The 16,483-nt window shown below is 40.8% G+C and overlaps 1 protein-coding gene across 1 annotated transcript; it reads right to left on the bottom strand.

Moving 5' to 3' along the window:
- Window positions 1-493: 493 nt before the first annotated feature.
- LOC113014732 (gasdermin-E-like) lies at window positions 494-10,273 on the bottom strand. Its single transcript, XM_026156445.1, has 10 exons — window positions 10,119-10,273; window positions 8,648-8,883; window positions 8,344-8,536; window positions 7,929-8,106; window positions 5,371-5,491; window positions 3,316-3,465; window positions 2,859-2,980; window positions 2,482-2,602; window positions 2,296-2,366; window positions 494-1,756 (listed from the first exon to the last, which is right to left on the bottom strand). Exons 2-10 carry the CDS (start codon window positions 8,853-8,855, stop codon window positions 1,529-1,531), a joined length of 1,392 nt encoding a protein of 463 aa, XP_026012230.1. The 5' UTR covers window positions 8,856-8,883; window positions 10,119-10,273; the 3' UTR covers window positions 494-1,528.
- Window positions 10,274-16,483: the final 6,210 nt, after the last annotated feature.

Here is a 16,483-nt window from a genome sequence, read left to right as displayed (position 1 = left end):
AATAAAGCTTTCTTTAAGTAAAAAAAAAAGTTTAATGCTATTTTGATTATTAAGATGAGCAGCAATACAATGCCGTACCATTTAAAATTAAAAATCCTTGCATGAATTGGCATGTAGCATGTTTTTCACCACATAGATATGGAAAGGCTAGTTATTTTACATACCATAGGTATGGAACAAACTTCAATTTTTTTATGTTAATTGAAAAGCTTAAAATTGCAGAAGTGTAGAGCTGCCAGCCAGGCAAAAGAAAAACAGAGCTATATTACGTTATGACATGAAAAATCTAAAAATATACTTTTGTTTGTTACATATATTTGTTAGTACAATATCCTTTTTTACGTTTGAATAACATAATATCACGTTATTACAATATACATAATTATCACGTTTGTACAATATAATATTTATATTGTACGAACGTAAACGGTTTTTTGTTATAACGTGATAATTATGTTTATTGTAATAACATGATATTATGTTGTTCAAATGTGAAAGATATATTGTACAAACATATAAAGTATATTGTTAGATCAATAAACGTTTCACGTTATAATGTGATATAGCTCTATTTTTCTTTTCCCTGGGTGGCAGCTCAACGCTTCTGTATAAAATCATCAACATGTAAACATTTCTTGAGCTGAGAAATTTGAACTACCTTTAGCTTAATCGCCTTTCAAGTGATCCCTGGTTAGTAAATTTTCTAAACGATGAGATTTACTAAAAAATTTAAAAAAAACTGTGTACCAAAAACTAGCAGATAAGAACGTCTGGATTGAACTTGTAGGACAGATTACTGTAAGGCAGTTGTCTCGAACTCAAGTCCTCCAGGGCCGCTGTCCTGAAATGTTTCCATGTGTCCCTGTTGCAACACACATGAATACATCATTAGCAAGACTCTATAGAAACAATTCAGCCATGTGATTCATGTTACAGTAGCTCATGAGTGAATGAACCTGGTGCAATAAAAGTACTTTTAGAAGTACATTTTTCCAAACACTTATACTTGAGTAGGGTTATGGGTTGCCACTTCAGCATGCAATCAAGTTCTATACTCTTGCTAATGACCTACTAATTTTATTCGGGTGTGTTGCAACAGGGACACATGTAAAAGTTTCAGGACACCAGCCCTCAAGGACTGGAGTTCGAGACCCCTGCTAAGGTGTCTAATCAAACTCTGTGAAAAGTAAGAAAATGAAACAATATATCATATCAGGGCTTCCCCACAATATATCAAATCCTCCTTCAATTAATCACTATCTATCAATATATATTTCTTTTTTTCAAAATACATGTTATACAATGTTTGTTTTAGATAATAAAAACATATTTATGAAAAAAAAATTTTCCCCTGCTCTGTAATAAATCTAAAGCAATGTTTTAAAAGTAATAATGATAATAATATGAAAAAGTCTTGTAACAAACGATAGCAAGCTTACATGTAATAAGATTTTAAAATAAAAAAAGAAATGGTGCAAATACAATCAATAAAAAAGGAGAGGGAGTGCACACTCAGGCACTACAACTATTAAAGTGCATTGCAGAGCAAACACAATCCATGAATGCTGAGGAAGAGGACCACTGGTAGGACTCCTGCATTATCTCTGGTTTCCATCCACAGGAGGTCAGCGTCTCTTCTTAGCATCACACTGGCAGAGGAAAGTAACTGCTCTGCCAGCTGAAAGGCCTGGTTATCCTGCAGCAGGGCAGGAAGAGACTGAATGTTGAGAACATCGCTGCTCTTTAGCTTGCACACCTGGGGAGATAGGTAGGTGGATCAGTGGACAAGTTTTTTGTTGCAAAATGTTGGTTTACAGATTCGAATTCTACTTTCCTCAAAGAACTAAAATAAAGAAAGATGAAATGGTTTAATAAATACTATAAATTTATGTCATAACATTAGATATAGAGCTAAAACCTCATAATTGGTTGTAGTTAGCTTAGCATAGCTAGCCTGGTTAAAGCAGCCACCAGAAAGTCACAAGGAATTTTGGGGGGTAAAAAATACATAAAGTAGAAATATTATTATTAATTGAACTTTAGAAGGTCAGATAGGTGTGTATTTTGACACCTCTGGAACAGAGATAGGCTAGCTAGTTCCCCGTTTATACTAAGCTAAACAGGTGCTTGTCATGTTTAGAGATGTAAAATTTATTTTTAATACATAGTTTTCTTTTGTGTGTGAGTGTGTTCTACGTAAATATTGAATTATTGAAATAACTCAACCACCAATGTACTAATCATGGTACCAATCATTACCAACAATGTGTACTAAACTGAAACAAGTTAGCTAACCAGCATGTTGAAAGCCTGCAGAAAGTCAGGAGCGCTCTTGCTCAGAAGTTCCAGAGTTTCTTTGGGCAACTCTATAAAAACATTAAACAGAACACATGATGAGGTTAAACCCACTAAAAAAAAAATAAAAAATCTGCAGCACTGCTTTGTATGCTGAGCTTTTTTTTGTCTGTAACTTCCTCTTACCTTCCATGGCACTGACCAACAGGTGCGCTGCATTTAGGGTGCTTTCAGTGGGACTCTCTGCACTGGGCTGCTCTTCTTTTGGGGTCCCATTGTGTATTTCATTGCTACACAAATCTTCAAGCTGACATAGAAAAAGGGCTTCAGATTAGAAGGAAAAATAAACATTTTGGGATGCTGTGGTTACACATTTATTCACACAACCAGACAGACTATTTTAGCCGACTGGCTAGTGGTCACCACGAAGATAAGATAAGATAAGATAAGATAAGATAAGATAAGATAAGATAAGATAAGATAAGATAAGATAAGATAACCTTTATTAGTCCCACACGTGGGAAATTTGTTTTGGTCTACAGGGCATTACCAGTTTCACTCACCACAAGCTGCAGATATGACAGAGCAGCACTGTCATTCAGAGTTTCTTGGAGCTTCTTGAATAAAGCCCATTGGGTCGGCTGGGGGAGCTTTGCCAGAGGAGAAAGGACTTTTTCCTGCGATTCTGCAACAAACCAGAAGATACTGTTTGTTTATTATCGATTATTATAACCATGTGACTGCTGTTCTTTCATATTGTCATAATCATTTTTTTAGGTATTACAGCTAGTTTTAGTGGCAGTGTTTACTACTGAGGAAAGTCAGCTCAGCTATAATGTTTGAGAATAAACCAAAAAATGCAACGGCATAGGCAACGTTTCAGTGAGACGGATAAAATAACAGTTGTATTTGGGACAAAAAGGAACCTTCCTCGGTTTGCCATAAGTCTACTGTGTTTCATTTGTTATATTTTTTTCCATCAACAAGTAATTGTGTGAATGTATGAATGAAGGGACAAACCATTATGAAGTGCAATAAGGGGGGCTTTCTGTGGAACCTTCTGCTCGTTGCACTTTCCATCCACTGTGTCGAAGCAATCATCAGAAGGCCAGGACCTCGAGATGGAGTCTGACTCAAAGCCTCCAATTGCACCAGGTTGTAGACATATGTCTGAAAAATACAGAAAACATCATAAACACATGGGCAAACACATATCACACACAAATGTTATCTGATTATTGAGTGTGTAAACAGAAGAACTTACTGTTGCTATTCTATCCTCTAACCATGTTTGGCTATCTATCACTAACACTTCTATTCCCAACATTTTATTTTCCCTTTCAAAGCATCTAAGTCAAGAAGAATAACTGCTCTTTATAGTGCGGCTTCCATGTATGGGTGTAATATAGTGTGTCCTATCTGATACACACATACACACACACATAGCAGCAGCAAAATGGCTGGACAGGAGATGGTAAACTGAGATAAAACTAGAAAAATTTACATTTCCTGCGAAAATGCTGTGTGGATGCCTTAACGCTGAAGTTGTCTGCTGAAAAAGCTGAAAAAGTTGAAAACTTGCAAAAAGTTATATGGCGGTGAAGAAACTGAAAATTCTGCTGAAAACAGGTGAAGAAGCAGAAAATTTTTGCTGAAAAGTGGTGAAAAGCCAAAAATTCTACTGAAAGGGGTAAAGACGGAGAAATTTTTGCTGGCCCTCCTGGTCTCAAGGCGGCTACTCATCTCACTGAGCCAAACTTATTCTCACAAAGAAGAGGTGGAGAGCCTGACAAATCTGCTGAAATGAGCAGGAGCTGCTGAGAATTGTGCTGATAAGAGGTGAAAAGGCTGAAAACTTTGCAGAAGAGGTGAATAAGCAGAATTTGGGCTGAAAAGAGGTTAATGAGCAGAATTTCTGCTGAAAAAAGTTTTTTTCTGAAAACAGTAGAAAAAACTGAAAAATTTGCTGAAAAGGGGTGAAAAGGCTGAAATTTGTGTTGAAAAGAGTTAAAAAAGTTTAACTGTTAACTTAAAGAAATGTTACCATAAGCGGGATTTGAACCCGGGCCTCCCAGTCTGAGAACGGCATCTCATCTCACTGAGCTAAAACACAGGTCAACCTGGCGAGGAAAATCAGTGACCCCACTGACAATGTGGAAGAAATGGGCAAAAAATATTGCAAAAAAATTTTTCAATATCTCAAAAGTATAGAAGTTATGAGCACCAAAAGTCATAGGACCCATTAGCAGAAACAGCAGAATTTTTAAAAGTTTGAACAGTGAAAATTGGCTGAAAACTGAGGGAGTAGTTAAGTGCCAAAAAACGTACGGAAGCAACTAGATTATAGTGGAATAAAGAATAAAGAGAAACAGGAACTCAATAGTGTGGATGCCTTTGAGGCATCCACACAATAAAAGATTACCCTCTTCATAAGTAGATGGCAGCTACACGTGTTACTATAATTACAACAACACCTGACGAGCATGTACACCCTCATTAACCTCTCCTGTCTCTAACAGCAGTACAATACCTGTAAGCGAGCATTTCATCCGTGGCAGGGGAAATGGCCAGAGGACAAAAAGACTGATAAGACTGTTGATTGAATACAACCTGCATCATTGCTTCATTGTTGTAAATACTACCGCTGCCATCTTGGAGGCTGCTGTAGGATAGTTGTCGGAAGCTCACCTGGGCATTCCAGGCAATATAAGCTAGCCCCAAGAGGAAACTAAAAAAATGAAGCCAACATGGAGTCCCAGTTTCTAAAGTTGCACTTGAGGCTAGTTCCAAACATGAGTCAATCCCTATAGACTGCCATTATAATCACACAAATATCAGCAGGGTAACTTCAGGCCACTGAAGCAAACACCTATGTGTGTTTAATCAAAGCAGAGACCGTAGAAAAGCTATGATATCCATTTAAAACCTTTGCCACACACAGCAGCAGTTTTTCAGTGATTTGGTTGTATGCTTGGTAAGTGAGATCACACCAGAATGTTAAAGTGATATTGTCATTCTCACGTTCATAACCACACATGTGGTTTACCACACACACTCTCACTCACACACACTCACAGTATTGTCCGTCTTTTTTAACCTCCAGTTCCAGGATGCTGTACGCGATGACTGTACCAGAGGGGATCTCCACAGAAACATCGCTGTCTATCTCAATGCTGTTGCTGTCCTTCACACACACCTGGGAGCACACATATACAGGGAGTGCAGAATTATTAGGCAAGTTGTATTTTTGAGGAATAATGTTATTATTGAACAACAACCATGTTCTCAATGAACCCAAAAAACTCATTAATATCAAAGCTGAATGTTTTTGGAAGTAGTTTTTAGTTTGTTTTTAGTTTTAGCTATTTTAGGGGGATATCTGTGTGTGCAGGTGACTATTACTGTGCATAATTATTAGGCAACTTAACAAAAAACAAATATATACCCATCCATCCATCCATTCGCTTCCGCTTATCCTTTTCAGGGTCGCGGGGGGCGCTGGAGCCTATCCCAGCTGTCATAGGGCGAAAGGCGGGGTACACCCTGGACAGGTCGCCAGTCTGTTGCAGGGCTCAAATATATACCCATTTCAATTATTTATTTTTACCAGTGAAACCAATATAACATCTCCACATTCACAAATATACATTTCTTTTTCTTTTTTTTTTCTTTCTTTTTTTTAAAGAATCACGGTGTTGCAATGGCCCAGTCAAAGTCCGGACCTTAACCGGATTGAAATGCTGTGGTGGGACTTCAAAAGAGCTGTGCAAAATGAAATGAAGCAATGTTGTAGGCCAGAATTCCTTCACAGAAACATGAGCAACTGGTAACGTGTCTCACGGTGTTGTGGAGACAACTTGATAACTTGTGATATACAAGCTATTAAATCATGCAAAATATGCAGTTTTTTACAGACAAGAAGGAGAACAAGAAAAACAATGGTCTACTATCTGTAAGAGGTTATATAATTCCTTTAAATATTTAATATTTTAGACATAAATTTCCAAAAGCAATTATTATTTTACAATAAGAGGAAGAAGTGAAGCAATGCAAGGCAGTGATATTGACTAAACTCCAGTTGCTTCTCCTGAACACAGATTACGAGATATTTGTCGAGTTATGACATTAATGTTTGCACAGCATTTACCACTCAGAGGGCAATATACATTTCTGACATTCAAAAACAAAACAAAAACAAATCAGCGACCAATATAGCCACCTTCCTTTGCAAGGACACTCAAAAGCCTGCCATCCATGGATTCTGTCAGTGTTTTGATCTGTTCACCATCAACATTGCGTGCAGCAGCAACCGCAGCCTCCCAGACACTGTTCAGAGAGGTGTACTGTTTTCCCTCCTTGTAAATCTCACATTTGATGATGGACCACAGGTTCTCAATGGGGTTCAGATCAGGTGAACAAGGAGGCCATGTCATTAGGTTTTCTTCTTTTATACCCTTTCTTGCCAGCCACGCTGTGGAGTACTTGGACGCGTGTGATGGAGCATTGTCCTGCATGAAAATCATGTTTTTCTTGAAGGATGCAGACTTCTTCCTGTACCACTGCTTGAAGAAGGTGTCTTCCAGAAACTGGCAGTAGGACTGGGAATTGAGCTTGACTCCATCCTCAACCCGAGAAGGCCCCACAAGCTCATCTTTGATGATACCAGCCCAAACCAGTACTCCACCTCCACCTTGCTGGCGTCTGAGTCGGACTGGAGCTCTCTGCCCTTTACCAATCCAGCCACAGGCCCATCCATCTGGCCCATCAAGACTCACTCTCATTTCATCAGTCCATAAAACCTTAGAAAAACCAGTCTTGAGATATTTCTTGGCCCAGTCTTGACGTTTCAGCTTGTGTGTCTTGTTCAGTGGTGGTCGTCTTTCAGCCTTTCTTACCTTGGCCATGTCTCTGAGTATTGCACACCTTGTGCTTTTGGGCACTCCAGTGATGTTGCAGCTCTGAAATATGGCCAAACTGGTGGCAAGTGGCATCTTGGCAGCTGCACGCTTGACTTTTCTCAGTTCATGGGCAGTTATTTTGCGCCTTGGATTTTCCACACGCTTCTTGCGACCCTGTTGACTATTTTGAATGAAACGCTTGATTGTTCGATTATCACGCTTCAGAAGCTTTGCAATTTTGAGACTGCTGCATCCCTCTGCAAGATATCTCACTATTTTTGACTTTTCTGAGCCTGTCAAGTCCTTCTTTTGACCCATTTTGCCAAAGGAAAGGGAGTTGCCTAATAATTATGCACACCTGATATAGGGTGTTGATGTCATTAGACCACACCCCTTCTCATTACAGAGATGCACATCACCTAATATGCTTAATTGGTAGTAGGCTTTCAAGCCTATACAGCTTGGAGTAAGACAACATGCATGAAGAGGATGATGTGGACAAAATACTCATTTGCCTAATAATTCTGCACTCCCTGTACACACACATATAGGATTGATTAGAGGAAGGCTGACTGATTTCTTTTTTTCTTATATTTTGGGGGGTGCATAAACAGAATTTCACAAATTTATGGCGATCAAACTACAAAATAAGACATATGCTGATAATAATTTACCTGATAGAATTATTGAAAACTCTCATGGCATCATGACTAAAAAAGCTTTTAAGAGGCCTACCTTAACCGAACTCCCCAGCATGCCAACCAGCCCGAGCACCCCTTGAAAGGTGCACTCTTCCACTTTTGTCTGGGTGATGGAACAGGGGCTGGTGGTGAAGATCCTCTCCTTCACTAGCCCCACCACCTCAGCCCGCTTCTCTATCTGCCTCACCAGCACGTGCTGCATGTCCACCGACCTGATATGAAGAGAAGCTGGTGTTAATGGTTTGAGACAGACTGATTGACAAATGGAAAATGACACCACGCCGCTGTGGTCTGAGGTGTTTAGCATGTGATGCCTGAAGTCCACATTTATAAGGAGTTCATTACATCACCATTGATGACCTCATCTCCTTAATCTTTGATTACAACCTGTATATGTGAAAGCAGTTTTTAAAAATAAAATAAAAAGCTTTTAAAATATTACATCATACCTGTTGTCCGAGTCAAGTAATAGCTTCTTCACATTCACCTCCTCTTTCTTCAGCTGGCCAAAACATGACTGGAGCTTGGTAGTGCCACGCCCCTCCAGTCTGATACTTGCAGAGCCGGCTTCGGGGCCCAGATCACTAGCAAGTTTAGCTCCATATGTCCCCTTGTAGGTCAAGAATTCTGACTCTGACACTCCTGCAAAAACACAAGGTGTTACCCCGATATCAGCTTTGTTGAAATGTGTCTGGGAACTCACATGCACGACATTTTTCCTGTAACAACTTAAGTTTGAATCTGCACACCTACCCGGGATGAGCTCCTTGTCACCCAGCAACAAGTCGCCGAGAGTGAAATCTGTTGGTTGGTACCTGGGTCTCTGCCAAAACCAGCGCTTGCGTTTGATCACGAGGGCCATGGGAACCAGTTTGTGAGAGTCATTTACTCGAGAGACGTGGATGAGAAGTCCTTCGGGGTCAATCTCACGGACGAAGTTGGCAGTGGCCTTGGAAAACATGACTCCAGAAGACGAGCACCACAGACAGCTGGAAGAGAAAGAAATTAAAGGTTTCAGCTTGGGCTTAATTTCTCTCCAACAGCAACCCTAATGTGTTTTATTTAAATATCTAAAAAACTGTAGGTGATTTCCAGTTGGTATTCTCTCCAGCTCTCTACCCTTGATTGTTTATGAGTGACTGAGAGGCCTGTGTGTGTGTGTGTGTGTGTGTGTGGGGGGGGGGGGGGGGGGGGTTAACCCCCAAATAGCAAGAAATCAGTGACTCATCGGACATAGAGGAAGTCCCCTGGATGTTAGGATACAACTTTAACAACAAAAACATGAGTGCACACAGACACCAAGGTCCACTAATACTGCAGTCTCAGTTTTCATTGTTTAAATATTCACAATATTTGGATGTACAATAAAGAGGGGAGGGGAGTTTGGAGGAGAAGGCTGCGCAGCATTAGATGGTAGAGGAATGTTACATAAAAGAAGATGATGGAGCTCAGGCTTTTGAAAACTATCCTCATGAATAAAATGTAAGAATGTTCAACTTCGCCGTTGAAGATTAAGGCAAACTAACCATGACTTGACATAGATTCACTGTGTTGAGTCACTTGGGTTAAATTATTAAGCAGCTGCCGTAATGTCACCTGGGACTGTCCTTTAACCCCAAACTCGCACTGTAAAAGCTCACATTCTGAATATTTCATGTTTCTTTTGTTTAGTGTGTTCTGAACCAAGGAAACAAGGGGCATAAAAGGAATAACTGTCACATGCAGTAGATAGATAGATAGATAGATAGATAGATAGATAGATAGATAGATAGATAGATAGATAGATAGATAGATAGATAGATAGATAGATAGATAGATAGATAGATAGATAGATAGATTTTCTATAGTAATGTAATGTGTCGATGAGCATAATCAGACGCTTTAGGTTGCTAAAGTTGGACTCTGACAGTCCTGTTTTCGGCTCAGGCTCCACGACCACCCCCATACACACGTGTGCCAGCCCATTTCCCGGCAGCCCACTTTTTCCAGTTCAAGCTTTCAAGCTACAGTAGCTGGGGCCGCGCACGAGCTGGCGTAATGAGTGAGGTCAATTGCGCACGAGCCTCAAGACGCATGACTTGGATGAATTTAAAGGGAGCCGGAGACTCAAAAATACTTTGACCGCAAAATAACAACACAGGTTGGGACAGTGAAACCATTCTTAGTCTCGTCATCGCACAGAAACACAGACTGACACGCAGTAGCCAATAAATAAAGTTTTTACCTTTCTCAGAGTTGACAGTCAGTAACGAAATGTGACCGATGATGACGTAAAAAATAAAATCCAAAAGTAGTCCTTTGGCTTTCTAAGTGAAAGTTCACACACAGCTATTTGAGCAAATGACGAAACTGTGAAGCAAATCCCCGAAAGACAGCACTGTCCGGGAGAAGCTACAGGCGAGTGCTGAGAGGACTGTATAGCCAACCCTAACCCTAACAGAAGACCGCCTCCTGGAGTTAATTCTGATCATATGAGCACACTGGGACGTGTATCTGTGTGTGTATCTGTGTGTCCGTTTCGGGACATGAGCAGATTTGCCTGTTTGAACTTATTAATATTATTCATTCATATGTGATGAGTAATCTTTAAAACGGATGTCTTTTTCAGCAAAAGTTCATTCAGCAGCCAAACCACATCTTGCCTCACAACACAACCATTGAGGTGGTCAAGCAATTTTAAGTCTTTATTTATTTATTTAAAATGAGCTAGAACATTAAGCTCAAAAAGATAATTTAAAAAAATAATAAATGAACTCATATTTAAAGGATACGAGAAAGTTTCGTGTATTTAGTCTCTGTGTTTTCATTCAGGTCGTCTGTTTTCCTCCCTCTAAGTAACTTCAGGTTTAAAGTCTTTCATGAGTCTGTTCAGGTCATGTTCATTTTTCGTGTTTTCTCTTCATAGTTCCTCGCATGTACCTCTTCAGAATCATGTTCACTTTTGTCATAGTCATCACAGTTTATGTTTTCCCAGTTTAGGTTTTAGTTTTAGTTCTCACCCCCTGTTCACCTTGCTTTGTTTTTGTATTCATGTTTTTTCAGCCTAATAAACGGCTCGCCTTTTGTTTAAAGTCAGTTCTGTCTCCTTTTGGGTGTGCATTTGGGCCCTCCATCTCACTCCAACACAGTCTACTTCCGCGGACCGTGACATATGGTACTATAACAGGCTCTGTGATCAGGAGGTTTAAAGTTCATAAAAGTAATTTTCATGTTCATTAGTGAAAATGTAGATGCATGAAAGTAGTTTAACCTTTAGTGCCTCTACAATTTCTTAATAATATTGGGGGAAATTATTTTTTAAAAAAGAAGAAGAAACCACAGGGAGGAAAAACAGCTTAGTAAAAAACAGGAGGTGAAACACAAATATACCTGTTCACAAAAAGATGATGGTAATTGTTTTTGATTCATATTTAAAAATCATCAATGGTGATTTTTTAAATTTTGGATATTTGTTTATAAACAGAACATTAAAAAAAGCATAAAGAAAAAGAAAATATGTTCTGGTGCTAAATTTATGATACTGAACTCATCTGTGAAATCTTCCTTTAATTGTAGATGTTATGAAATTTCATATTTTACAGTGGAAAGTTTTAAACAACAGACATCATTGTAATATTACATGCATTATTTTTGTATTGCAAATGTTCTGAAATTATCTATTTGATTATGGAGTGACGATGTAATTGGATTTTTGCCACCGACTTTGATTACAAATATTACTAAATGTAAGTTAGGTCCTGACTGTAAAAACCAACACATTTTCAAATGGCAAACGGCACAACAGTCTGGTCTGCCATTTTTACTATTTAAATTCTGTCTTTTACATCTTAAGTTTCAGTTCCTTTAAGAGTTCAGGGTTGGGTCATTCTGACCTCCAGCGATCCCTTTAGTTGGCACAGGAGTGTAACTAATAAAGGTCCTCTTTTCTCTAAGTCAGAATAACTGATGATTGAGGCAACAGGATGCCTGCTTGTCACCATGTCCCACTTCTTTTTTCACACATTTTCATTTTTCTTCCAAGTGTCCAAGAAAGTAAGATTAATAACCTAACTTTGCCTCCATTAACAGTACTCGCAGCACGCATTGACTATACTGCACAGAAATCAGAATATATTTGATCAATCTGAGACTATTAAAGCAAACTGCAATGACGCACACATGGACACACTATTTTTTATTAGGTACACCTTTCCAGTACCAGGTTGGACCTCATTTAGCCTTAAGAGCTGCTTTCATTCTCTGGTAGTACGGATTCAACAAGCTGCTGGAAACATTCCTCAGAGATTTTGGCCCATATTGACATAACAGCATCACACAGTTGCTGCACAGGTGCTCTGTTGGATTGGGATCTGATAACTGTGGAGGTCATTTGAGTAGAGTGAATTCATTCCAGTATTTAAGGAACCAGTTTGAGATCATTTGAGCTTTGTGACATACAACGTTATCCTGCTGAAAGCAGCTATGAGAAGAAGGGTATACTGGGGTCATAAAGGGATGGACATGGTCTACAACAAAACTCAAGTAGGCTGCGTTTAAACAATGCTCAGTTGGTACACTAAGACCAGCCTGAATCATTCATATTGGCAAGATTGAACCATGCTTTTCTGTTGTTTAAACAAAAGTCTGACCCTACCATCTGCATGCCAAACCAGGCTCATCAGACCAGGCAATGTTTTTCAAATCTTCTGTTTTTAATGAGCATTTGCGAATCGTAGCTTCGGTTTCCTGTTCTTAGTTGACATGAGTGTGACCCGGGGTGGTCTTCTGCTGACACTTTGTGCATTCAGAGATGCTCTTCTGCATGCCTTGGTTGTAACAACTGGTTATTTGAGGTACTGTTGCCTTTAATCTGCTGGAAGCAACCAGGCTCAGACCTTTCTGATGTCTGGCATCAAGAAGGCGTTTTCACCCAGAGCTGCTTCTAAGTGGATATTTGAATGGAAAGAGTTGCTGGCAAGTGATTGGCTGATTAGATATTTGCATAAAGGAGCAGTTGAACAGGTGAATCTTCTAATGTGGCTGAGAGTGTAGTCTTTAATTTGTTAGTGCGTTATCGCAGTGGGAATCTGCTACTGGTCCAGATTCCCACTGCAGTAATTAATATTATGCATCAATGTGTTCTTTGAGTATACCTTTATAATCTGAGCCAATACATCATTTATGTGATTTTTACCAAATATATTTCTGTGCAGGCATTACTCACAGAAATGTTTCAGGTATTTAAGCACAAAAGGAGGTTTATGGTCCCGTGAAATAAAGATATTCTCTTTCTGATTGACAGGCATTCCTTTGAGAAGATCTTGAGAACTAAGAGCAAGTAAAAGTGGAGGTTTTTGGAAAACAGGAGGACATCTGGAGAATATTAAAGTTAGGAAAACTGATCGTAGGAACAAGAAGCATTTTGCAAATAAGAACTGACTATGTGGGAAAGTCATCAGATCTAATGTGAGCTGGGATTCAATGGAAGCTCGCACAACTCTGCAAATGACACGCAGGTCTACATAATGGATGGACAGTGTTTTAAGATAAGATAAGATAAGATAACCTTTATTAGTCCCACACGTGGGAAACTGTTTTGTCACAGCAGGAAGTGGACAGTGCAAAAGTTATATAGCAAAAATTAGAATACAATAAGAATAAAATACTGTACCCAACTGTACAGAATAGAATAAAATAAAATACTATATACAGTAGAATAAATAGAATAAAATATACAACAGGATAAAAATAGAATACAAATGCTTTATACAACTGAGTAAAAATACAACTTTGTCAGAAAAAGAGTGTTGCACTTAGTGTTATTGCACATGTGTGGATGTGTGTGTTTGATCAGTTGGAGTCTTTGCTGTGGAGTCTGACAGCAGTGGGGAGGAAAGAGCTGCGAAATCTCTCCGTCCCACACTGTGGGTGCCGCAGCCTGCCACTGAAGGAGCTGCTCAGTGCTGTCACAGTCTCCTGCATGAGGTGGGAGATGTTGTCCATCAGGGATGACAGCTTAGCCGCCATTCTCCTGTCACTCACCACCTCCACTGGGTCCAGAGGGCATCCTAGAACAGAGCTGGCCCTTCTAATCAGCCTGTTCAGTCTCTTCCTGTCCCCAGCAGAGATGCTGCCGCCCCAGCAGACCACACCGTAAAAGATAGCTGATGCCACCACAGAGTCATAGAAGGTCTTCAGGAGTGGGCCCTCTACTCCAAACGACCTGAGTCTCCGCAGCAGGTACAGCCTGCTCTGCCCTTTCCTGTAGAGGGCGTCTGAATTATGAGTCCAGTCCAGTTTGTTGTTCAGATGAACACCAAGGTACCTGTAGCTGTCCACAGCCTCAATGTCCATACCTTGGATGTTCAGTGGTTACCAGCTCCTTGGTTTTACTGGTGTTGATGTGGAGGTAGTTCAGCTGGCACCATTCCACAAAGTCTTGGGTCAGTCCTCTGTACTCCTTGTCGTCCCCATCAGTGATGAGGCCGACTAGTGCAAAGTCATCAGAGAACTTCTGCAGGAAGCACTGGGTGGAGTTGTGGGAGAAGTCTGCAGTGTAGATGGTGAAGAGGAACGGAGCCAGAACCGTTCCCTGTGGGGCCCCTGTACTGCAGATGACCCTGTCCGACACACAGCCCTGAGTTCTCACATACTGTGGTCGATCGGTGAGGTAGTCCAAAATCCAGGTAGGGAAGTGATGGTCCACTCCTGAGTTCTCCAGCTTGTCCTTCAGGACCGAGGGAAGAATGGTGTTGAAGGCACTGGAGAAATCAAAGAACATGATTCTCATAGTGCTCCCAGCGGTCTCCAGGTAAGTGAGGGAACGGTGTAGGTGGTAATTGACGGCATCATCCCCTCCAATGCCAGGCTGGTAGGCAAACTGAAGTGGGTCCAGTGATGAGCTCAGCAGGTGCTGAAGCTGAGCCAGGACCAGCCGCTCCAGGGTCTTCATCAGGTGGGATGTCAGAGCCACCGGCCTGTAGCTGTTGAGGTCCTTGGGGTGTGAAGTCTTTGGCACTGGTACAACACAGGAGGTTTTCCAGAGCTGTGGGACTCTCCCCAGCCTCAGGCTCAGGTTGAAGAGGTGCTCCATCACCCCACACAGTTGGTCTGCGCAGGACCTGATGACCCTTGAGCTGATGCCATCTGGGCCCGCTGCCTTCCTGGCTTTAATCCTCCTCAGTTCCCTCCTAACCTGGGTGGTTGAGAGATACAGGCTGGAGCCTTGTGTGGAGTGTGTATTGGCTGCTGTTATTGGGGGTGGGGAAGAGTGAGCAGGGTGAGTAAAGGTGTGAAGTGTCTGAGGTGTCAGAGGTGGAACAGCAGCAGTGGGGGTGGGTGAGTCTGCAGCTGATGTTGAAGACTGCCTCATGGATGAATCAAATCTGTTGAAGAAATGATTCAGTTCATTTGCCCACCTCACATCCCTCCCAGGCAGAGAGTTCTGCTGTTTGTGGCCCGAGATGGTTCTGAGGCCTCTCCAGACTTCACCAACGTTGTTTTGCTGAAGCTGCTTCTCCATCTTCTGCCTGTAGCTGTCCTTCCCATTCCTTATCAGTCCCCTCAGCTGGAATAAAAAAAAATGGGAGTGCAGTACTTCCGAGCATGTCAAATTATTTTATCAAAGGACATAACTGAACCTTATTGTCTGCTTTATCTGCTGACTGCTAAATCACACATAATTATACTTAGTACAAAAACGAAGTAACTTTATGTTTATCTTTTATTTTAATAAATGTAATACTTTTGGAAAGCCTGTTTATTTCCTCTAAATGGAGCCACATCTGTGAGGAAAATGCACTTGTGGGTTGTGCCCATGAAAAACTTCTCTGCCAACGTCAGGCAGCTTATTCTGCTATTGAATCTTGTTTTGAGGTTGACCACCCCAGGTGGAGTCAGCAACATTCATACAGCAGTTGGATCAAAGGGTCAAAGCGTAGAGAAGATGCAGGGAACGCTATGTTGATTGCTGCATCGATGAGATACCAACTTTTGCTGTGTGTGTGTGTGTGTGTGGGGGGGGGGGGGGGGGGGGATCTCCTTCACGTGAAAAACAAGCTGGTCATCATTGGAGGCAATCAAAATGCAGAGACATATTGACATGAGATTCTGCAACCAGTGGTAATCTAATACTTTCACATTCTGGGACTGAACTTTTTCCTTGAAGATGAAAACCCTACCAATACAGAGCGGGGTTTATCAGAGACTACTTCCCCTCCAGAATGTGGGGATAGAGAGGATGGCATGGCCTGCCTCAAGCCCAATGCAGTGTGTGACCAAGCTGCTGACCAGCAGGAGGAGGTCGTAGGCTGTTGTGGCTGTGTACGATTCTTCCGCATGCTAATAAGCCCCCTGTTTATCAAATATATAAATATTAAATTGTCAGCATGTCTTGTTTCTTCAGACTTTATTTATCAAATCAAATAAATGACACAAAATAAGAGTAAAAAGCAGAAAAAGCTAAGCTAAAAACTTTGGCATTGGTAGAGAAGCCTTTCAGGGGTGTAATTCACGTACTCAACTCTGCTGCTCATGCATTTTCCTTACAAATTTAAGTGGAAATAAACAGACTCTCCCACTGTGTAAGATTTATTGCCAAGAAGCATTTGT

The sequence above is a fragment of the Astatotilapia calliptera genome, chromosome 22, assembly GCF_900246225.1.
Source record: "Astatotilapia calliptera chromosome 22, fAstCal1.2, whole genome shotgun sequence".
Lineage (NCBI taxonomy): Eukaryota > Metazoa > Chordata > Actinopteri > Cichliformes > Cichlidae > Astatotilapia > Astatotilapia calliptera.
Note: the sequence above shows the minus strand (reverse complement) of the source record. Positions and strands in the feature narration are given on the sequence as shown.

Coding starts and splice junctions, on each gene's coding strand:
- LOC113014732 (XM_026156445.1), bottom strand. CDS start 8,855: ATGTTTTCCAAGGCCACTGCCAACTTCGTCCGTGAGATTGACCCCGAA. Junction 8,537..8,647: donor TGACAAGGAGCTCATCCCGG/GTAGGTGTGCAG, acceptor GTGTTTTTGCAG/GAGTGTCAGAGTCAGAATTC. Junction 2,603..2,858: donor TGTCATATCTGCAGCTTGTG/GTGAGTGAAACT, acceptor TTTCTATGTCAG/CTTGAAGATTTGTGTAGCAA.